Source organism: Palaemon carinicauda, chromosome 24, assembly GCF_036898095.1.
Source record: "Palaemon carinicauda isolate YSFRI2023 chromosome 24, ASM3689809v2, whole genome shotgun sequence".
NCBI classification, from domain to species: Eukaryota; Metazoa; Arthropoda; class Malacostraca; order Decapoda; family Palaemonidae; genus Palaemon; species Palaemon carinicauda.
The window spans coordinates 96864899-96889709 of record NC_090748.1 but is presented as its reverse complement, the minus strand read 5'-3'; the positions used below and the strand labels follow the sequence as shown (position 1 = coordinate 96889709).

Below are 24811 nucleotides of genomic sequence, written 5' to 3'. Positions count from 1 at the left end.
GGTTACCCCATATCCTGAACACCCTCTACAGTTGGCAAGTGTTGGGTTAGGATCATATGAGAGGGGGGAAATAGCGCGTAGCTGCTGAACTCCCTCAATTGTTTGTTGGGCTTTGAGCTCCTCATCCCCTAACCCCACTGGATGACAGGTTAAGAGCTCTAACGCGTTAGGTCGTTAGGTTCGTCATTTTCTTCTTGTCCAAGAACAAGTTTCTCCCTCGTATGAGTTTGATACCATGAAGCAAAGATCACACAGGACCTGACCTCACAAACCACAAGATGCATAAATGTAGACTATCACTCCAAAGAGTTATAGCCTAGATGAGTTTTTCTTCTGTAAAAGGTTAAAAACCAGAGGCCCAGGTCCCCAATGGCCTGGCCTCACAAAGCTCTAAGAGCTATGTTGTGCCCAAAAGCACAACAGCAATAACACCTAACATTTAAAGCTTACGAGACTCGTCGATGGGAGGCGATGACAGCAAGTGGCCGGCAGACATTACCATCTGCAGCAAAGACCCCCCAAGGGAAATTTCTTATGAGACTTGTTTTGTACCCTGAGAATACAACAGAGAAGAGCAGGCACTGCAAGCAGTGTTTTGTCTTCTGCGCGTGTGAGTGGGGTGGTTGGTCCTACCACCACCCCCTAACTAGCGGAGGGTAGTAGCACCTAGCTAAAAGTTTTACGGCTAGTTTCAGCTGTCACCAAAATATATCTTCATAGAAAAGAGCCGAAAGGTTTGTATTTGGTGCCGGAACAAACATTACGTTACCACTCCCAATGCAAATTAAAAATAAACAAGTCCTCATTTGGTTCAAGTTACTGGATTTCAACATGCTCTAACAATACTTGCATTCAATATAGACTAAAATACAATGGAGATCTTGCTACATAGAGTTCTTAAAAGTTGTTCATTTTGTATCATAATTAAATCAGTTTTTCATAAGAAACCATAGCCAAAAGCAAATTTTGTAGATGGGATAAAAAAAAGCATGCATACAAATCATGGAATAATGAACCAGAAACAGAGAAACTCAAGAGTAATTACAGTTTGCAATGAGCTGCAGGTTCACCCAAGTACTGCATATCATACTGACGTTCCGACATGCAAGCGGAGATGTGGAGAGCCGGTTCTGCTGGCCGTGAAGACGATCAGTGCTGTTCAAAAGCATTGCGTTCGTTTTTAAAATCAAATGAGCCATGCTATGAAATATCTAAAGCCATGCTATGATAAAGAACACAGAATTAAAATATCAGTCATGCTATTTTATAGATCAAAACAGTCTAATACTGTAATATATATTAAATACTATACTATATTACCAGGATGAATAGTAGTTCAAATGAAAAAAATATTTATTGCAGAAAACAAGTACTTCACTTTACATAAACAACTGTGAAAAATATCTAAAGAGTGGTTTATTAAGATTCCAAGATGCTTGCTTAATGGTTTGTTCTTCTCAAGAAAGTCTTCCATATGAATTAAAATGTATCTAGCTATTCTCTCACCCCTAACCTGAAAAATCCAAAGACAAGTAAGCAATTTCATGCAAGACAATGAACTGTACTATTAAGCTACAAATCCTTTTTGAGAGAAAAGTGGGGAAACAGGAGTAAACCTAAGACCGATAAAGGGATTTTGACGAAGGAAAAATCTATTTCTGGGAAGAGACCTGTGACGGCCGGTGAAAAAGTCATTCTTTACACTTTTCTGATATAAACCTTCCACATATACCAGAGAAAGATAAAAGCATGGAATGCAGAGGTTACTACCCTCGCGCGAGCACCTTGTGGGTGTCGTGTATACAACAGGGGCGTGTGAAAACCACTATTCACAGGCTGTCTTCCATTTAGATAATTCCTTCATCAAAGGGAAGGGCCGTAATAGACGCCCTAGAGAACACACTTGGACCACGCCACTGACACCTAACACGCGCCCCCTCTAGGACATCCTTCTGTTTTGGACTTGCTCGCATAGTTGTATTGTTTGTGCTCTCGGTGTTTTTTCCCGTGTTTGACGTTAATTCATCATGACTGACGCTGCTACTTCACCTTTACCAATGTTAAGTACCATAGTTTGTTTTGACAGCTTTTTTCAGTACCGGGCAAAATATAGCTATCACCAATCCCAGTACACAGAACAAGAGAACATGTACAAAAGTTGCTCCTTAGTAAAAAAAGTCCTACATTTTGATTCTATGGAGAAGGAAACAGTTAACAGCAACAGTTTATGTTTTTTACAATAAAAATGACTAGTCATCAGCTTACCTATAGTCCATTTCTTTTAGCGATGCATATTTGCACCGACTCGCAGCGGTGCCCTTTTAGCTCGGAAAGGTTTCCGGATCGCTGATTGGTTGGACAAGATAATTCTAACCAATCAGCGATCAGGAAACTTTTCCGAGCTAAAAGGGCACCGCCGCGAGTCGGTGCAAATATGCATCGCTAAAAGAAATGGACTACTGTATAGTCATATGCCATTCAATCCAAAAGCCCCTTTAGAGAGATTACTTAATCTTTGATAAATGAGATAGCATACAAGTATAACTATCACCTATGAACCACAGTGCTAACGAACATATGATTCTCTTGACGAAAGATGCCCAATAAATACACAAAGACAACTTGAACTAATTCAATCCTTGTTTGAGAAAGCAATCCAAGAAGCTTGTCTATTTGTCAAATCAACAAATACTTTTGCTATATCCATTGAGATGAGATGCTGACACTACTGTACTGTATACCCCCACAAGTCTTTAAAAGACTAATACATTTGTCAAGGAGAATTATTATGAGTCTGGACATATGTACAGTAGCGTATAACTTTCTATATTTTTCCACCTCATTCAATTCTTAGAAGTTTTTTCATCTTATTCATTCATTATTGCTACCCTTAAGTCTTATCCTTGCAACCTTAAGAATTTAATTTTCCTCAAGCATACACATCTCATAAAAAAAAGGATAAACCCAGAAGAAAAACTGTGTACCTTTGCAAGCCCCAAGTACAAAAAATATGAATTTTGTCTAAGCATTTTTATGAAATATTCAAGCTAATTATCAAAAAGTTCTAAGGAGGATGGTCCAAGTTAAAATCTAAATAATTGCGCAAAGAAAAACATTTGGTCTTAACAGCAACACTGATCTATATACTGTACCTGATAAGTATCCAGCTGTAGCCATGAACTCCTAAGTAGTTTAAAAGTGAAAATAGAAGCAATAAGAACATTAGATGTTGAGGTACAGAAACCTGCACATCAACTTTAAACCAAAAAACAAGAACACCACTTAGGGCTTTTAATTACAGTAAATTCTAATATCCTAGTAAAAGAAATTCTCAATCTCTTCAGTGAAGATAAAGAGGACATGAGAAAGACCAAAATTTAATAAGAATAAGCTCAGCGTGTCTTGAAGGACAGAGCCTGAAGTTGATTGGTGGACCCCAAATTGGGGTTCCAGTCCCGCTCAAACTCATTACTTTCTTTGGTCGTTGCAACCTCACCATTCATGTGAGCTAAGGATCGGGGGTTTGGGAGAGCCTATAGGTCTATCTGCCGAGTTATCAGCAGCCACTGCCTGGCCCTCCTTGGTCCTAGCTTGGGTAGAGAGGGGGATTGGGCACTGATCATATGTATATATGGTCAGTTTCTAAGGCATTGTCCTGCTTGATAAGGGAATATCACTGTCCCTTGCTTCTGCATACATGAGCGGCCTTTAAACCTTTAAATAGTGATAATAAATATACTGCAAACTGTTCCTTCCTTTACCTTTGGCAGTAAAGGTTCAATAAGGAAATGAAGCAATCTTGACCTATACAGAAAGCACTAAGTCCATGGAAAAAACTATCATGAGGAGGCATTGGATTTCTACAAGTACTAATGCACACCCAGAGGATTATTTTTCTTACAAAACAAAAAAAATACTCAAATACAAAACATCATGAAACATAGCAGAGATAATACACTGTATGACTCTTGGGAAAGCATACTGAAACACATATACAGTATACGAAACAATTACTGTACTGAGCTACTCACAAATATCAAAATAATCATATAGTATATGATAGCAATTTGAGGCCATTTGCATCAATAGGTGTAGGAAGAGATATTGATGATATGATAGCAATTATTCAGTGAACACTCAAATCAGCAAGAGCGCTGAAATTCCAATCCAAGATAATTCAATTAAGATAAATGTTCAGCATCCAAGCACATCAAAATATTGACAAGCCAGCTAGCCCTCAATCAGCTGTCATATATGACTTTATACAGCCACTTGTATAAAGTTGGATGCTTTTCCTACCCTTAGCATACAATCATCATCAGCCAATACTAGACCACTGCCAGACAAAGGCATCAGACATGTCCTTCCACTCGCATCTGCTTATGGTCTTTCTATGCCCGTTTATACTGTACCAACAAATTTTCTTAGTTTGTCAATCCATCATCTTCTCTTCCTTCCCCTAGCATACATTGGCAAATATTAAATAATAGAAAATCCTTGACAGTAAATATTAAACATGCTTTAACATGTTAAATGAATGACTAAATGATAGTAAAATCGAAGAAAATCAAATCAAAGAACCATCACTAAACTTGGGTTGAGTCTATTCACGATACAGTACAGTGGAAAATTTAAGGAAACACATCACAAAGCTAAATAACCTAATGTGTTAGAACATCAGACAATGTTACTTTCTCTATTTGATGTTGTTAATAGTTTATATATGACATGTCTGTTTTGACGTTGTTACTTATTTTAGAATGATTTATTGTTAAATTGTTCTCTTCATTTATTTATTTCCTTGTTTCCTTTCCTCACTGGGCTGTTTTTCCCTGTTGGAGCCCCTGGGCTTATGGCATCTTGCTTTTCCAACTAGGGTTGTAGCTTGGATGGTAATAATAATAATATGAAGACACACCTGCTCATGAGAAATACAAACCATTAAAGCAATTCATTCTAAAAATAATTTTGAGCTTCAACACTATTGGTTAAGCCTATGGATATAAAATATTCAAGATGGAAAAAATAAGTACAAACACATTACTTTAGCGTATCCAATTCCTACGCATGAATGGACAATGTCAAAGTAACATGTTTGTGATGAAACAAAACATAATCTGTACTTGCATATTACCATTAGAACTTATAAATCAAGATAAAGTATAAAACCTAGAACACATGCAATAAAGGTTCTCTAAGCTTTAGTAAGAAAGATCATATTTCAAGTGCTACATAATACCAACTACTGTACTGTGACTAACTACTGTATCGGTTATATAATTTAAAGAGTTCCTCAAGGCCAAAAGTCAAGATGATGATAAAACACTACAATATTAGTCAATAACTACTGGTTCTATAACAACAGAACTAATACAACTACAGTACATTAAAATGTTATTTTTATAATAAAATAAATTTTTGAATATACTTACCCGGTGATTATATAAGCTGCAACTCTGTTGCTCGACAGAAAACTCTACGTTAAAAATCCGCCAGCGATCGCAATGCAGGTAGGGGGTGTACTTCAACAGCGCCATCTGTCGTGCAGGCACTCAGTACTCAATGTAAACACAGAACTCAATTTTCTCCTCGGTCCACTGGGTCTCTATTGGGGAGGAAGGGAGGGTCCTTTAATATATAATCACCGGGTAAGTATATTCAAAAATTTATTTTATTATAAAAATAACATTTTTCAATATTAAACTTAGCCGGTGATTATATAAGCTGATTCACACCCAGGGGGGTGGGTAGAGACCAGCAATAATTGTTTACATTATTATGAGCTTAGGATTTTTTATTTCATTTTAGCAGTTATTCAAAATAACAAACATAAAATAAATAAGTACCTGGTAAGGAAGTCGACTTGAACAATTACTCTGCCTTTTTAAGTACGTCTTCATTACGGAGCCTCGCGATCCTCTTAGGATGCTGAGCGACCCCTAGGATCTGAAGTATCAAGGGTTGCAACCCATACAACACGACCTCATCAAAACCTCTAATCTAGGCGCTTCTCAAGAAATGACTTTGACCACCCGCCAAATCAAGTAGGATGCGAAAGGCTTCTTAGCCTTCCAGACAACCCAAAAACAATAATAAAACATTTCAAGAGAAAGATTAAAAAGGTTATGGAATTAGGGAATTGTAGTGGTTGAGCCCTCACCCACTACTGCACTCGTTGCTACGAATGGTCCCAGAGTGTAGCAGTTCTCGTAAAGAGACTGGACATTCTTAAGATAAAAAGACGCGAACACTGACTTGCTTTTCCAATAGGTTGCGTCGATTATACTTTGCAGAGATCTATTTTGTTTAAAGGCCACGGAAGTTGCGACAGCTCTAACTTCGTGTGTCCTTACCTTCAGCAAAGCTTGGTCTTCCTCATTCAGATGGGAATGAGCTTCTCGTATTAACAGTCTGATAAAATAGGATAAAGCATTCTTTGACATAGGCAAAGATGGTTTCTTAACTGAACACCATAAAGCTTCAGACGGGCCTCGTAAAGGTTTAGTTCGTTTTAAATAGAACTTAAGAGCTCTTACAGGACATAAGACTCTTTCTAGTTCATTTCCAACCATACGAAAAGTTTGGAATATCGAACGATATTGGCCAAGACCGAGAAGGCAGCTCGTTTTGGCTAGAAAACCAAGTTGTAGAACATGTAGCCGTTTCGGATGAGAATCCGATGTTCTTGCTGAAGGCATGAATCTCACTGACTCTTTTAGCTGTGGCTAAGCATACCAGGAAAAGAGTCTTTAAGGTGAGATCTTTCAGGGAGGCTGATTGTAGCGGTTCGAACCTGTCTGACATAAGGAATCTTAGTACCACGTCTAAATTCCAACCAGGTGTAACCAAACGACGCTCCTTCGTGGTCTCAAAAGACTTAAGGAGGTCCTGTAGATCTTTATTGTTGGAAAGATCTAAGCCTCTGTGACGGAAGACTGATGCCAACATGCTTCTGTAACCCTTGATAGTGGGAGCTGAAAGAGATCGTTCTTTCCTCAGATATAAGAGGAAGTCAGCTATTTGAGTTACAGAGGTACTGGTCGAGGATACGGATACTGACTTGCACCAGTTTCGGAAGATTTCCCACTTCGATTGGTAGACTCTAAGGGTGGATGTTCTCCTTGCTCTAGCAATCGCTCTGGCTGCCTCCTTCGAAAAGCCTCTAGCTCTCGAGAGTCTTTCGATAGTCTGAAGGCAGTCAGACGAAGAGCGTGGAGGCCTTGGTGTACCTTCTTTACGCGTGGCTGACGTAGAAGGTCCACCCTTAGGGGAAGTGTTCTGGGAACGTCTACTAGCCATCAAAGTACCTCGGTGAACCATTCTCTCGCGGGCCAGAGGGAAGCAACTAGCGTCAACCTTGTCCCTTCGTGAGAGGCGAACTTCTGCAGTACCTTGTTGACAATCTTGAACGGAGGGAATGCATATAGATCTAGATGTGACCAATCTAGTAGAAAGGCATCTATATGAACTGCTGCTGGGTCCGGGATTGGTGAGCAAAATATTGGGAGCCTCTTGGTCATCGAGGTTGCGAAGAGATCTATGGTTGGCTGGCCCCAGGTGGCCCAAAGTCTCTTGCATACATCCTTGTGGAGGGTCCATTCTGTTGGAATTATTTGTCCCTTCCGACTGAGACAATCTGCCATGACATTCAAGTTGCCTTGGATGAACCTCGTTACTAGTGATATGTCTAGAACTTTTTGACCAGGTGAGGAGGTCCCTTGCGATCTCGTACAACGTCAGAGAGTAGGTCCCTCCTTGCTTGGAGATGTACGCCAAAGCCGTGGTGTTGTCCGAGTTCACCTCCACCACTTTGCCTTGAAGGAGATACTCGAAGCTTTTCCAGGTCAGACGTACTGCCAGTAGCTCCTTGCAGTTGAAATGCATTGTCCTTTGACTCGAGTTCCATAATCCCGAGCATTCCCGACCGTCTAATGTCGCACCCCAGCCTACGTCCGATGCGTCCGAGAAGAGAACGTGGTTGGGAGTCTGAACAGTCAGGGGAAGACCCTCTCTAAGGTTGATATAGTCCTTTCACCAAGTCAGACAAGACTTTATCTTTCCGGAAACCGGGATCGAGACCGCTTCTAGCGTCTTGTCCTTTTTCCAGTGAAAAGCTAGATGGTATAGAAGAGGACGGAGGTGTAGTCTTCCTAGAGACACAAATTGATCCACGGATGACAGTGTCCCTACCAGACTCATCCACAGCCTGACTGAGCAGCGTTCTTTCTTCAGCATCTTCTGGATGGATAGCAGGGCTGGGGGCTGATCGTCTTGTTCAGCAACGTCCTCATCAGAGGGTTCCTCATCCGAAACTGATGAGGAAACGGCAACGGAGTGGGCAACGTCTGACTCGCTGAATCCGGTCCCACTGGTGGATGCGTGACGGAGCCGGACGCAATATCATGGAACTGCTGCACAGTCTGTGAACTGTCAACAACCATGGGTGCGCGAGGAAGTACAGCGTCAACCCGAAACTGTCTAGACCGTCTGGGTTGTGCAGTCAACACCCTAACGGGTTGCTGAGGTTGACGCACTGCGTCACAACAAGTCACCTCTGCTGGTTGTTGAACGTCCTGAACGTCAACAACCACCTCCGAGCGTCGCTTAACGTCAACGTGCGACTGGCAACCCACACTGGGTCGCATCGGTGGAGGAACCACCTCAACTGGCAGACGCGAGTAGGTTACCTCAGCGTCAACAGGGCGCACAACCGACCGGTTGGAAGGTTGTTGGCCAGAAGGAGGAACCACTTCAACTGGCAGACGCGAGTAGGTTACCTCAGCGTCAACAGGGCGCACAACCGACCGGTTGGAAGGTTGTTGGCCAGAAGGAGGAACCACCTCAACTGGCAGACGCGAGTAGGTTACCTCAGCGTCAACAGGGCGCACAACCGACCGGTTGGAAGGTTGTTGGCCAGAAGGTTCTTCTCCGCATTTAAGTCCTCTATCAAGGACGCAAGCTTGGACTGCATGGCTTGCAGCAAAGCCCATTTAGGGTCTACGGGAGCAGGTGTGGCAACAGACGGGGTTAGCGACTGAGGCGGAACCGTTTACCATCCCTGAAAGCCTTGTTATGTGTGACATAATAGTACAGCAAAACTTCAAAGGCTTGACAAAAGCTGAGAAGTTGACCTGTAAACAACTTGGAGCGTCTCCTGGCTAGGCGCCAGGGCGAGTCTACCAGAATTGAGAAGTCTATCTGGGCAGAGGCATGAACTCCCAAGCCGAGAACTTCTCTCGTGTCATATCAGACTCTCGCTCTATAAGCCAGTTTAAAAGAAGGGAAATCAAAGGCTGTATCCCTAAAAAAAAAAACTCCTCCTGGTGCAAAAACCAGTCGCCTAGCCAACGTAACGCTCTCTAGGAGAGCGAGAGAGCACTAGCTTAAAAACAACGGCTTCGAAGTAGCTAGGCCTAGTGTAAGTTCTGACGTTTAGGCGAACGAGGAGCAGCAGTTACAAGATCCGGACGAAGATCCTTAAAAAAAAATCATCATGATTTAATTAAAGTCCATAGGAGGCTAAGCAGCTTAAGGCTCCTCTCCATCTGACAGAGTCCTCAAGGGAATATCAGTAGGAGGGAGAACAGCAACTTCCTCATCTACAGGAACCTTGTCCGATAAAAGCTAGGTTACCTCAGTGAGTCTCTCACTGGAGCATTAGTAGCAGACCAGAAGGCAACGTCATGTAACTGCTTGACAGTCTGTGAACTGTCAACAACTGAACTGTCAACCACAACAGGTGCGTGAGGACATACAGTGTCCACTCGAGACTGCTTTGACTGTCTAGACTGAGCAGTCAAAACAACTCTAGAATGCGGAGGTTGACACACCGCGTCAAAACAAAACAACTTAGACTGTTGTTGTACCTCGCGAACGTCAACGGAAGGTTCCGTGCGTCGCTGAACGTCAACATGCGGCTGGCAGGGTACACTGGAACGCATGGGTGGCGGGACTCTCTCAGCTGGAGTGCGGCAGAAGGTCGCCTCAGCGTCCACAGGACGCACAACCGTGGTTGGTTGTAGGCTAGAGGTTGGTGTCAACCTTCTCCGCACGAAAGTCCTGCATCAATGACGTTAACTGAGACTGCATGGTCTGCAGCAAAGACCACTTAGGGTCTACAAGAGCAGGTGCGGCAACAGACAGTGTGACTGCCTGATGCGGTACCGCTTTGCCTCTCTTAGGAGGTGAGCAGTCATCGGAAGACTGCAGCGAGTCCGAACTGACCCAGTGGCTACAACTGGGCCGTTGGACTTGCGCGGAAGGGACCGACTTGCGCTTAATAAGCCGCGAGACCTTGGTCCATGGTTTCTTACGAGAAACCTCTTCCGCAGACGAGAAATAAATGGGCTCTCTCGTCTTTGTGTGGGTGGGGCGATCTTGGGTAGATACGCCCGAAACCACGGAGGGAAAAACGTCTGTTCGTTGATCAAGGCCTCTCGAACCCATAAGTCGTTCGACATTACTTCTCCCCTGGGCTTGGGAGCTTGCAAGAGGTCCCGGACTAGGTGAACGACAGGCACGAACAGACGAACCCTCGGACGCAACACTGTAACACTTTGCGCATATCACTTTATCGATTTTCTGTTTTGCACTTATTCACTGAAATCGAAACTTTTACTGATTTCTACCTGAAACACGCAATTCTACCCTTCATTAAAAGGTAGTAATTGCGAAATCAGTCGTATAATGCAGCTCATTAATACTAGCAAAAAACAGAAAACATATATAAAGATAAAAAAATTCAGTGGCTGGGAAAGAGACTAAACACTAGTTCAAATAAACTACATTTACAATCTCTCACCGCACATAGCCTGGGGACAAGAATAAAACCCTAGAAACGTTTTACCTTCCTCCCCGTACAGAGACTAGGGACGAGAGTAACACGAGAACAACGTTACCCGCTTGAACGGAACGTTTTCTCTCCTCTCTCTCCCTCCGTCTCTATCTCTCTCTCTTGATTTCGCACCTAAGAGAAGAGCCCAATTATATATCGTCAAAAAAACATGTCATTTGACTAAAGGAAAAAACTGAAAGGTTTTCCAAATAAAAAGTTCCTTTAATTTAGAATTTAAACCATTTAAGCTAAGAAAGAATGAACAAAACGTCAGAATCGATTTACTCTTACTGCTCTATCGTAACGATAGAGCGCATGTTGAACGTCCTGAACGTCAACAACTGCGTAGTCTAAAAAACTAAACGTTAGTTCATCTTTGAAAACAGTACGAAGACTATCAAAGAAATTCTTTCATAAAACATTAAATTTAAAAAGTTTTAAATTATTTAAAGGCTAAATACGATATAACGGGCTCAACGTTGATTAACTTCGGTTCCAAGTTAGGACCGCCTACTATCAGGAAAGGTCGCATATAAACAAAACATGACAAATTCGAAGATAATTTGTATTTTTCCTAACCATACAAACCTTAGCTATTTACAAAGGGTTATTACTTTTAGCGTAGCTGAAATGGCGAGCCATTAGAATTTAACGAGGGTGTATTACCCCCGCGCTAGTTAGCGGGGGGGTAGGGGAGTGGTAGCTAGCTACCCCTCCTCCCCCTCACACACAGGTGAATACTCACTTTCACTTAGAGGTAGGACTTGTCTTGGGGGACAGGGCTGGCGGGCAAATATGTGTAAATAGCTAAGGTTTGTATGGTTAGGAAAAATACAAATTATCTTCGAATTTGTCATTTGTTCCGTAACCGAAATACAAACCACGCTATTTACAAAGGGTGACTTATCCCTTAGGAAGGGTGGAAAGTCCCCAGCCATACTGGCTTTGGCTTTACCCGGGGACTCAGAATCCGAGTGAGTCGCACTCGAGAAAAGGAGTCCCTGCACCTCACAAGTTCCTTGCACCGCAAGGAACCATGTGGCCTATGTAAGCTTGTGTGTGAAGGAAGAAGTGTGACCCGTCTTAGGCAGTTGACCTGGAGTTCCAGAAGGAACTCTGGGTTAAGACGTTCCCAATACCACCTCGTCAGGGTATGGGGGACGCGACAGTATTGACTCAATACTCGGAACACAAGGAAGCATGGTTTACCTGCAGAGGTTCGAGGTCAGCTATGCAGAGACCAGGATGCTGCTTCCCCGTAGAGGGGATGATGAAGAAAGAAGTAAGGGCCAGACATACTTCTTTCGTTCATGCAGACTAAAACCTGATAACAATGCCCTCAACCTTCTGCTACCTGTCCAAAAAGGAGCCTGAGGTTAGACCAGCTGTTGTGTAGCCACCACAGAGCGATAGAAAACGTATCGAGACTCCTGTGGGTCACGCCCTGCAGGAAGCGGGCTGCGAAGGTCATCAGACGCTTCCAGACTCCAGCTTGTAGCACCTGCGTCACAGAGTAGTATTACTCGAAGGCGAGGGACGTTGCGATGTATCCAACATCGTGCTGTAGGGCGACGTGACGGGGGAGGGTCTGAAGACAGGTCGAGATGAATGTCCTTGAGTCCGGGCTGAAGAGGTATACTGGTGACTCTCCCCCCATGTCCTCCTTGTGTTCCCAAATCGGCTGCAACTGAGGCCAAACTGCAGCTGTTCCCAGCGCTAACCTCTCGATTCCTGTACTGGCAAGAAAGAGAAGGTCTTGGGACATCAGACACAGAATGGAGACTCAAAATCTTGAATGAATCGGACCGAAGGGTCGGGACCCACAGATTCTGAGTCTAGCCAACAACTCAGGAGCGAGCCTGAATGTTGCCTTCCCCTCTTCCTTAGAAAGGGGGGGAGTAGTAAGAGACCAAGAAGATTGCTTACACACTGGCCGTGGCCAGAGTGAGCAGAAGACCCAGGGCGGAATACAATCCGAGGCCTGTCGTAAAAGGGTCTTGAGAAGATCTCTTAAAGGACTAAAAGTCCGAGCCATGCTCCAAGTTGGAGGTCTTCCTCCGACTAGGGCAGGGACGATCGTAGCTTCGCATGAGCGAGGATAGATCCAGCGGGCAGGAAAAAGTTATTCCTTTAAGCCTGAAGGTCAGGGAAAGGCTGAGCGACAGGCTTCATTGCCAAGAGCGGAAAGGAGTTTCCTCCCGCCGAAAGGCAATAAGACCGTTATTGCTGGAGAAGAGGCCTCACGGGAAGAGGTATATCTCCCACGGCACCAACCACCTTAGACTCTTCACTTTGCCTGGGAGACCCCTGTGGATGACTATCGCAGATGACGCGACCTCCGTACCGCGACTGTAGCGGGTTGTCTCTTCTAGAGGAGGAAGCGTAGTGTCTCCAGGCATGAAGCCGAAGCGACGCCCCGGTTCGGGAGAGATGTCGCAGTGTGGTTGCTTGAGTAGTCTGCGCCGTGGGAGAAGCTCTCCCGGGAGTTCCGTCAGGGGAAGCAGAGGGTCCAGAAACCGTTCTGCACATAGTCCCAGTGGAGCTCTCCCATTGAAAGGTTGACAGACAACCTGGTTTTGTTGAGACCCATTGTCCGCAGACAAAAAGGAGGGAAGACGCAGGCGTCGAAGTTGTCCCACCATCACCGGAATGCATCTTGCCAGAGTCTCGGGGTCTGAGACTGGGGGGAAAACTAGCGGAAGCTTGAGGTTCCAAGCTGTCGCGATCAGGTCCCCCAGACCAGCACTTGCTGGTTACCCAAGGTCAAAGACCCCTAGGTACACTCTCTCTATGAGGCTCTGCTCGGATAGTCTGAGAGAAACATTCCCCTGCCTGGAATGAGAGAGCCGATGGTGGAATTGAGAGAATCTCAATCATCCCGATATCTCTACTGCAAGATGTGAAGGTGTGAAAATGCGTCCCCTGCTGGTTAGCATGAAGTCGACACGCAACGGGGCGACTTGGCAGGAGCGGTAGGATCTGAAGAGGGGCCAGACTAAGGCCCTTAAGCCTGCCTGAATGATGGAGAGGTATCCTTCAGGTCTTGACCATAGGCCTGGACCGGAACATGCCCCCCCCCCTTTCCTTTGACGAGTCCGAGAACCGCATCAAGAATGTGGGGAAAGGACGAGAATATCCACTACCATCAAGAGGCTCCATAGGTCAACACCCATTGTAGGTTTAATAGTTCCGCTGGTCCCATAGGGCCAGGGAGTCCGGTTAAACATTGCCTGAAGCCACCGGAACTTGGATCGCCCCACATGGAACTTATCCTGAGGCGACCGTTCGGACTATAAACGGGTCAATGAGGAAAGAAGAACTAGGAAACGTTCCAAGGTAGGGCTGAAAACTCTGCTTGACTGAGAACAGGTACTGCGACTCTCCTCAGTCTTGCCACGGTGAACCGAAAGGAAGGCTCGGAGGATGTGGTAACAGAATCTGGCGTCCCCAGGTGGTCACCCATCCAAGTACCGACGTTGCTTAACCTCGCTGGACGGACGAGAAGCGGGGTTTCCAATGTGGTAAGGCGGTTGACTCAATATCATGGCCAGATACTCCAGATGTTGAGGCAGAGGAAGAGAAGGCTCCAAGCAAAATACCATGAGCCCACACTCATGGTCAGCATTCGGAAGCTTTTCCCGGCGCTGAAGAAGGTCGAAACCCGAGCCTACCGGAGTTGACCAGCCCTCCAAACAGCAGAGGAGGCGGAAGTCTGCACCTGAGCGGCCAAGAGGAAGGCAGGGAGAGTTCTCTGGGGAAACAAACCTGCTATGCCACGGCGGGATAGCCACACTGCATCATAAGCAGGAATACTTGCAGTTTAGGCTGAATTCGACGAGCACCCTGGAAGATGGATGGAATGGAAACTGAAAGTACCCGTCCTTCCGATCCAGGGTTAAAGGAGTCCTGTCGCCTCGTTACCAGTCTGATCGATTCTGCTGGTCTACGCTGGCCGAAGTTTGTTCGACAAACTTGATCAGGGCTGAGAGGTCGACTATGGACATCCCCTCTCAGATCCTTCCTTACAAGAAAGGATCGACTGAGGGGGCCGGGGGTGAAGCCGTCGATGATCCTAAGGAAGACCTTCGCCTAAGGTATGGATCATTCTGCCCAACCGGGCAACTCTGCTGATGCTATGGCATAGAGGTTCAGAGACACTGAATTCGCTGACAGAGACGGCAGGCGCGATATCCTTGGCTACTCACAGAGATTGTGCGGGAATGGGCATCGGGAAGCTGTCATTCGGATGAGTAACCTTAAGCATCCTCCCAGCGAAAAAACCTGCAATCCTAGAGTTCGTGAACTCCTTTTAGGACTATGCCCCCCCGGGGGAGTCTCCCGTGCCATCTGTTCCTGACAGGAGGAAACTGCAATTGGACACCTTGTCCCAGTTGTCGTAGCCGATAACTTGGGCCGACGTGGTTGAAAGAAAAGGGAGCTGGAGCCCTGCAGAGTCTGGAAGAAAGCGCCTTGGAGGAGTGAAACCGGAAGTCGATTTACTCCGCACAGCAGACGTCTAAGTCTCTGTCCTTGGGCAAAGACAAAACTCTTCTCAAGGATGGAAGGGTGTCTGAGGTCGTTGACCTCCACAGATGAGACACCCGAATGAAGCCTTCAGTCAGCGCGTCCAGATGGTACAACATCGAGCTTGTCCGCAAGTAGATACTTAACGACGAAAGGCCAAGGTGCCTGAGCTCGAGAGGAGGAAAGTACCCTTGATCTTCCTGTAGCTTCCTTGAACCAAACCTCGGGCCGTAACCGAGGAGGGAAAGAACCTGGTAAGCTCCCAGAGGAAGAGGTAAGCAGTCACCCCTTGTCCGATGGAGAAATCTTCAACGGAAAGCCCCCCCGCCAAAAATCCTTCCAGGGCGGGAGAAGGAGAGAGTACTCGTGCAGGAGAGGGGACCCTCGAGACCGACCTCTTGGGAACCAACTTCGCCCTGGGGGAAGTCACCACGAAGTCCACTCCTCTCTTTCTCTTCAGCGTAGGAGAGACAGCCGCTGGTTTGTTACCCTGGCCGGTGAGTGCTGGTTTCATAAACCTCATTAACGCCCGTGCCAGCGGATCAAACCATGTCTGCTGCTCCAAGGACACAGAGTCCGAAATCCTCGCTAAGGTGAAAGGGATCGGGCGATCCTTTGGAGAGGACACGACGGTTCCTGCCTGAAAAGAAGGTGGGAAGAATGCTGTACTGACCTGTCTTCGTCCTGCACTACCAACCTGTGCTTGGATGGAGGTGATCCCGAGTGCCGCCTAGGAGCACGCGTCCCTGCTGCTACCACCGGCTGTGGAATTCGCCGCGAACTATGGTCGCGCGAGGGCGAACAGTCGCGCAAAGGCGAATGGTCGCGCGGGCGCACAGGCGAGTGGTCGCGCGGGCGCGCAGGCGAGCGGTCGCGAGGGCGCGCAGGCGAGCGATCGCGCGGGCGCGCAGGCGAGCGATCGCGCGGGCGCGCAGGCGAGCGATCGCGCGGGCGAGCGATCGCGCGGGCGCGCAGGCGAGCGATCGCGCGGGCGCGCAGGCGAATGGGCGTGACGGCGAGGGATCGTGCTGCCGCGTAGGTGAAGAAGATCGCTGGCGGTAAGCGATGGCGAGCAGCATGTGTAGGTGAATGATCGCGTGATAGGGTGCGATGGTGATCAGCATCCGCAAGAGGGCGAGCGTTCAGGGTTGTGCGATGAGGAGCAGCATGCGTAAGCGGGCAATCGTGCAGGGTTGTGCGATGGCGAGCAGCATGCGCAGGTGAATGATCGCGTGAAAGGGTGCGATGGTGATCAGCATCCGCAAGAGGGCGATCGTTCAGGGTGGTGCGATGAGGAGCAGCATGCGTAAGCGGGCAATCGTTCAGGGTTGTGCGATGGCGAGCAGCATGCGCAGGTGAATGATCGCGTGAAAGGGTGCGATGGTGATCAGCATCCGCAAGAGGGCGATCGTTCAGGGTGGTGCGATGAGGAGCAGCATGCGTAAGCGGGCAATCGTTCAGGGTTGTGCGATGGCGCGATAACGATCAGCATCCGCAGTTGAGGGTCGCGCGATGGCGATCAGCATCCGCAGTTGAGGGTCGCGCGATGGCGATCAGCATCCGCAGTTGAGGGTCGCGCGATGGCGATCAGCATCCGCAGTTGAGGGTCGCGCGATGGCGATCAGCATCCGCAGTTGAGGGTCGCGCGATGGCGATCAGCATCCGCAGTTGAGGGTCGCGCGATGGCGATCAGCATCCGCAGTTGAGGGTCGCGCGATGGCGATCAGCATCTGCAGTTGAGGGTCGCGCGATGGCGATCAGCATCCGCAGTTGAGCTAGTAGCTGGCGAACCATGTTCCTTCAGAAGTGTTGGAGAACGTTGGCGTGCCAGCTGTAACACACGTGGGCGATCCGGAGATCGCTGGCGAGCTGATGATCGCTGACGAGCTGACGATCGCTGGCGAGCTGATGATCGCTGACGAGCTGATGATCGCTGACGAGCTGATGATCGCTGACGAGCAGAAGGCTACGCGTGGAAGCCTGTGCAAAGAAGAAGAGTCCTTGACCCCGACCTGAACCGAAGTTCTAGATCGCGAGGGCGAACGTGGGCGCACAGGGCACGTAACAGGAACCGCAGGGAAGATCATCTTGAAAGCGCTGACGAACAGGAGAGCGCTGACGAACAGAAGGGCGCGCAGGGAAACCCTGACACGCAAGGGAAGAACCCCCGTGGGGGCAACCCTTAGCCCCGAAGGGATCGTTGTCCGCCGGGAGACTGATGTCCGTCGGAAGACCGCTGTCCGTCGGGAAGACCGTTGTCCGTCGGGAAGACCGTTGCCCGTCGGAAGACGAGATTAGACTGCTGTCCATCTGCACCAAGACGGAAGATCGAGAAAAAGAAGTTGTAGGCTGCAAACGGAGATTCAAAAAGGCGCCTCAAGCACCCTTATAGGGAGATGAGAGGCCCTTACGACGAGGCGGACGGAGGGCCTTACGGCGAGGGAGGCCAACAGCAACAGCAACAGAAGAAACCTCCGAAGAGGAGTCTCTATGAGTGTACTCTCTCGCGAACGAAAGAGAAACACTTCGTGGAAGAGACTGGTCAGCCAGTGACCTAAAAGGGGCAATCCTCCGAAGAGGAGCTCCTGCAGTTGCCCAGCCCCTTGAGCGAAACTGCAGGTGCGACCGCTCAGCACCAAGAGCATAGTCGCACGAAAAAAAGGCAAGAGAAGAACCCCCCAAAAGAGGAAAAGCTCAAGCCTGGACAGGAAAAAACTTCCCTCGGAAGGAAAGTTATCCGCCCAAGGAGGCAAGCCTCCTGACTGTTCTAAAATGAACTGGAGAGCTGTCCGTCGACACGGGAGTACTACCAGTAGAAGGAGACACGCCCCTGACGACAATACAAGGGGGGAGGCAGCAACAGCCGAATCCCCAGGACTCAACCAGACAGCTCACACCGTTGCTATATTACAGAAACGAACTAGATCGGTAACTGTAAAAAAATAAAAACAAATAATATTAGTACACATTCATTCCCCCGGGAAGGCTCCGAAGAGGAATCCCGAGGAAAAGGAACAAGAATTACACAACAGGCACGTGCCCTCACAACCACTTACACTCGCGGAAGGAGAGCTGTAACCAAAACAGAATTATAACAATTATAATTATGTAACTATGTAATATGTAATTTAAAAATGAATGAACACTAAAGAAAAAAACGAAATCCCCGAAAGGAATCGTTCTACAAGCTGAAAAATTAACAACTACAATTAGATTCATAAACTAATTGAAACAAAATGTACGGCGTAGCAACCCCACCCACACGGGAAGGAAGCTACAAGGGCGTAGTAAAACATAGTAAAAGGGTGAACGACCTCAAGAGAGAGAGAGAGAGAAAGACCGAAGTCAAACTCGATCGCAACCCATAAAATTAGGCCGTGGTGGCCTAACTGCCGAGGCCTCCACGTAGATATCGTACACTACACACACACATCTGAAAAGGAAACTTACTTATTTCTATACTCAAATATATATACAAACATGAAAACATGTTTACATATATATTGAGTAAAAGAAAAGTAAGCGATTAAGTAAAGACAAAACAGACAATGGCTGCCAAGCGAGGACCAAGACAGAGACGTCTGTCACAGTCCGAGCCAAAAGTGAAAGTGAGTATTCACCTGTGTGTGAGGGGGAGGAGGGGTAGCTAGCTACCACTCCCCTACCCCCCCGCTAACTAGCGCGGGGGTAATACACCCTCGTTAAATTCTAATGGCTCGCCATTTCAGCTACGCTAAAAGTAATAACCCTTTGTAAATAGCGTGGTTTGTATTTCGGTTACGGAACAAATAAAAATTTATTTTTATATGTTTATAATAAATGGAAAGTTAATCGAAGAGGCCTAATAAAGGCGGAGAGATATAAAATATATAGATCTATAACGTGTTAAGCAAAATTACTAAAAACCTAAACACACTTCCGTCTAAGGGAAGGGTCGGCCATTTAAAAGTGAAAGAGAGTCCATACTCTCTTTGTCACCATAATTTAATCTATCCAAAACGAGTTCAAGTTTTGAGATGAAGATAAAACACCTGCATAGCAAAAGCTCAAAACTAGAATAGTGTACTTCACCAAATAGTTGTGAAAACAAATCCAGTTAGTAACAGCGAATTAGCAGGTCTTGCCGGTAGCCCGACAGAGAGAAAATTGAGTTCTGTGTTTACATTGAGTACTGAGTGCCTGCACGACAGATGGTGCTGTTGAAGTACACCCCCTACCTGCATTGCGATCGCTGGCGGATTTTTAACGTAGAGTTTTCTGTCGAGCAACAGAGTTGCAGCTTATATAATCACCGGCTAAGTTTAATATTGAAAATTTAACACTCATATATGTATGTATGTATATATGTATGTATGTATAGATAGCTTCAATGGATTACTGCAAATCACACAAAAGCAGTAATCTCAGCATTTAAAAAACACCTTATCAAAATGGTGACTAATCTCATTTTACACTAAACCACTTTAAGGTTTAGTCACATATAGTTACTTGTTACTTGGAGTCAACGTACATCTCAAATGTGGGTTCAAGAGCTTTCAAAAACACAGCCCCAAGATTATGGAACAAGCTCCGCTTGACATTAAGAGGGACTCATTATGTATACAAATTCTTTCCAGAAGGTGTAGACTTTCTATGTTTTTATTGTATTACAATAGTAAGGATTTGACTATTAACACAGACCACACCATATAATTCTCTAAATGCTTAAAGTATGTACTACAAAAAAGGGATTTTGACGAAGGAAAAATCTATTTCTGGGGAGAGACCTGTGACGCCCGGTGAAAAGGGTCCTTCTTTACACTTTTGTAATATAAATCTTCCAAATATACTAGAGAAAGATAAAAGCATGGAATGCAGAGGTTACAACCCTCGCGCGATCACCTTGTGGGTGTCGTGTATTTAACAAGGGCGTGTGAAAACCACTATTCACAGGCTGTCTTCCATTTAGATAATTCCTTCATCAAAGGGGAGGGCCGTGACAGGCCCTAGAGAATACAGTTGGGCTACCCCACCGACACCTACTACTCGCGCTCTCCAGGTCATCCTTCTGTTTTGGACTTGCCCACAAAGTCGATAGTGTTTTGCCCAGTGTTTTTCGAAAGTGATTATCGTTAATTCAACATGACTGACAAAAAAATCTTGTGGATCAGACAGCATGCCGAAGCCATTTCTTGTAGTGGGACCAGAAAAAAGTACAAATGTAGCTTTGCAGACAGGTGCCAGCAGGACTCATAGAATACAGGGTTTTTAATCCCATTTTCTATGTCACAGCCACCTGTGTCTACAGTGGTGCTTTAGTTGTAATGAAATTAATAGGATTTTAGACAAAGGTATCCTCACCTAACCAGATTTAAAACCCATACCCTTACTTTAACAAGGGAGGTGGGCATGAACTGACCTTCAATGACACAGCAGCATTTAACAACAAGATGCATCTTGGGTTATGTCATCTGTTCATGGCAAATTAATTAATGAAAGCTTTATAAAATTTAGGCATAAAACTACATTTATGAATAATCGGTCAGGTAAGATAATTTTCTGAGGGTTAAAGTTAGCTAAGAAACTATAATTCAATATAATTTTCCAATAAAATGGAAAAAAAATGTGAAAAGCAACCTGTCTGCATATCTACAAACTGTATTACTGTACCACAAAAAGTCTTCCAAATAACTGAAGTAAATTGTTATATGTAATGGAATGGTAGTCAACGGATGTAGTGTCAGCAGATTAGGGAGGAGTTATTATTAAAAGCGAAAAGATTAACCAGTACAATGAGTCAGACTTGAGTATTATATAGCTGGCAAGAATAAATTTTGGAGGGGAAAAAACAGCATACCATTTATCAAATCTTAAGTTATAAAGAAAAAAATAAATCAAAAGATAAAAATGTACGATAAACAAATTTAGATTCTATTAATTAAACCTATGCTTCATAAAAATTTTAAAATCTTAAAAACAGAGAAACTCTCAATCCCATAAAATATCAGATCTGCTTTGGTGGCCACAACATGAACATGTTTGTCTTTTAAAAATATATTCGCAAAAAATGTTACTATAAAATGCTTCATTGGGGTAACATTGTCCTTAACAGGGGAGTTTAAAGTCGAGTTGTAAAAGGGACCTAAATTAAACAGATATGACCTAACCTAGGGTAGTGTGTAGGAAAGTGGGCCATGACATTTTTTCATCTCATATCTAATACTTTTTTTCTTATAGAATAAAATATGTTCAACAGGAGCTAAACCTCTGAGATATACAAATTATTTTCCCATATACTGTACAGTAACACGAGTTTACAATCTCTAATATTATCACGATAAATTTGACTGAGTATTTTTTTTATCATCAACCCTGCCATGGGTGCCTTCTCCACATAATTTATATAAATACTAGAAGATGGTACTTCTAAGTTAATCGTTTGAAAAGAATCTTCGGTACAGTAGTTCCTTCCGTTATACACTCATGAACTTTCAGTTAAATGTGTAACATCGGGACATTGTTTAATAATGCCAATATTTCCGCTTTCGTGTTGTAAGGATAGGATATGATAGAAGCGTGTGGTTTTAATATTCAAGCTGGTTATGGTACACTATATGGAAGCTATGGGCTAGTCACATGATCAAGATTGAAAGTAGAAGCAAATTACCTGTTGAAACAAATTACTAACCCAATATTACATACAACTTACTGATTGGCAAAGTGCGTATAATGTTGAGACATAACGAACATTGTAATAATTCTATTACTTCAGAAGTCATGTTCATAAGCACAGGTTAATTTTGAAATGCTTGGTTATGAAAACCAAGCTGACAATGAGAAATTGAAGCCAAAGCAAAACCACCTGTATGAACGGAAGTAAATTAGCTGTTCAAGCATAAAGTCTGCCCCATTAAAAACGCCTGACCCTTAGTAAAGTGTGTATACCATTAGGATACTGTTCATATAATAGTGCTCTTATGCTAAAAACACCAAGTTAAGACATGGTCACTGCTACAGGTAGGGGCTTTTCTCAAATAAAAATATTGAAATATCCTAAATAGTAGGTTTCTTAATACAGTAGTACCTTGGGTTATAAGTAACTTTCAATGAAATCATACACATTTGAATTAGGTTACGAGTATTGCATCGTAGTGTAAACAGAAAGTTTGTGCCTCAAGCATGAAATCAGTTTCGTGTAGCCTATACGCCTCCCATGCACACTTCTTGCGATATCTGCTTAACATTTGCCCTTTTAAAGAAAGGAGAGGCAAAAGCAGTCATCTCTAGTTAGGTTCCTTGTTAAATTAGAATGTAAGTGTTAAAAAAAATACACCAAGTGGACATCAACTAACTTAAATGTTCCCCCCTAACCTAACCTACAAGCTGTGTCCTCACTTACATACCTATCAGGGGGGGTGCCCTAATGCACCCCTGCGACCCCCTTTCCACTGCCGTATTCTAAGATAGCCGTAATCATACATACAGGTGGCCGCTATCATACTACACCCTAAGACTATAGAAAATGGGATGGAAAGTCACAGTTCTTGCGCATCTGGAAGTCCTGGCGAAAAAAGCTAGTGTTTTGACTGTGTTTCATTAGTATAACTCGGTAGTTGACCTACTATAACTCAAAACCTACAGATTACTGCCAGAAATCATTATTAAAACCGTTCAAAATACTATAAACTGTATACGCATAATTCTCGTTTTCAAAGCTGTAAAAAATTAGATTTAATATAACATTTTACCTCGGAAGTAACCCCAAAGAACCAAATGGGTATGTGTATTTAGCAAAAAAAATTAATACTAACGTATTATCAAACAAACGGTTTGAAACAATAAAGGAGCAAATTTCTGTCGTCATACTATACGATTTAGGATTTCAGAGCCTTTGTATATCAGCGCCAAGTTCCTCCCGTGTGGATTAAAAACAGACGTCACCTAAACTAAATTTGGTAAAGTTTTACTGTATTACATATTCTTATTTCGAACAGAAAATATACGTTTTCCTAGAGTAAATAACGTGATTTAAACTAATTTGACCTTCATTTCAACCGCAAACAAACAGAACAACCAATTCGACTAACTTGAAGTATCCGAACTGGTTGCTGTTAGTACGGATGAAATGAAGGTCAAAACCGGTTAAACCACGTTATTTTCTACAGGAAAACGGTTAAGTTTTACTGTATTACAGATTCTCATTCCTAGGTTACATTGCCCTGTAATACAGTAAAATAATACCCTAAGTTTTCCCCGCTAACCTGGCAGTTCTGGTTACTGTATTTTTTCATGGCATAGCCTTTGCAAAAGCGCTTCCAAAGTTTATCCAGTTATACCGTTTTGTCTTTTCCTCCGTTTATTATACATCAAAGAAGGTAATGTATAGAGAAGAAAAGGTTTGTTTTACCATTATATATTAATTCCTCAGTATGTTTTCCTCACCCAAAACCCCGAGTTCCCACTGGGGTCCCTCATTACCATAGGATATAGATATATATATTTCTGAAAATATTCATTCGCGAAGGGAACGAGTGTCATTTTCGAAGAGCGGAATTTTTTCTGTAGAAAAAAGTAGTTTTTTCCTAGGTTACTTTACCCTGTAATACAATAAAATAATACCCTAAATTTTCCCTGCTAACCTAATCTACAAGCCATGTCCATACCTTCTTACCTCATGCAGGGAGGGGGGGGGGGGGGGCGCTAACGCAGCCCCCTTACACTGCCAATATTTTAAGTTAGCCGTAATCAAACATTTAGGTGGCGCCGCTATCATACATAAACCCCAGGATTTCACACATATTTCACATATTATTGTCCATAACACAAAAGACTTGCTAGGCGTGGCTTTTACTTTAGCCTAACCCTAAGTAAAGTTTGGCCAACTTTCTCTACATTAATTATATCACTTGGTTTTGTGTCTAAAATTTTGGTATTTTACCACAAAATTACTGTGCCTTACAGAATTATGGAAACAAACTTTGTGATTTGAGCGAATGAAATACAATAAAAATAACATAAAACTCATTTACGTTGTTTTCCTACCTGTTCACAGGTGATTTGTTTATGAATGAAGGCGTCTGTAAAGGGTGCAAATGTCCCAGCAGACTCAACATTCAGCAAACAAATGTTAGTATGTGACATTTTTATTGCTAAATGTACTCTTTAGAATAACATTTTACACTTGAAAAATAAATCTATATTTTATTCAAATAAAAGATACATATTTTGTCTTCTTTAATAAATTCTGACATAAAATTATTTATAGTACTGCCGCTCAATGTGTAATAAAGATGATTGGCTAGAGTAAATGTGGGGCGTGGTTTAACCGTTCAAGGCTTGTTCACTAAAACATTTTTGAAAGCAATTTCCGGATACACGTTTGGATATCAGCAATCTTAAACTGCTAATGACAATATAACCAATACTAAAACGATAAAAAAGATTTTCTATATTATCCACTGAATAAAGAACTGT

General features: G+C 44.2%; 1 protein-coding gene across 2 annotated transcripts in view; it reads right to left on the bottom strand.

Annotated features, from left to right (window-relative positions):
- Nucleotides 1-24437, bottom strand: part of LOC137617907 (uncharacterized) — a 47334-nt gene extending 22897 nt beyond the window's left edge. Inside the window, exons 1-2 of one of the 2 annotated variants that reach the window (XM_068347850.1) lie at nt 24380-24406; nt 1046-1155 (exon numbers count right to left, since the gene is read on the bottom strand). In XM_068347850.1, the coding sequence (XP_068203951.1) occupies nt 1046-1104 (59 nt within the window). In that variant the 5' untranslated portion in view covers nt 1105-1155; nt 24380-24406. Of the gene's footprint in view, nt 1-1045; nt 1156-24379 lie in introns of both variants that reach the window. The other variant, XM_068347851.1, reaches the window with a different exon arrangement.
- Nucleotides 24438-24811: the final 374 nt, after the last annotated feature.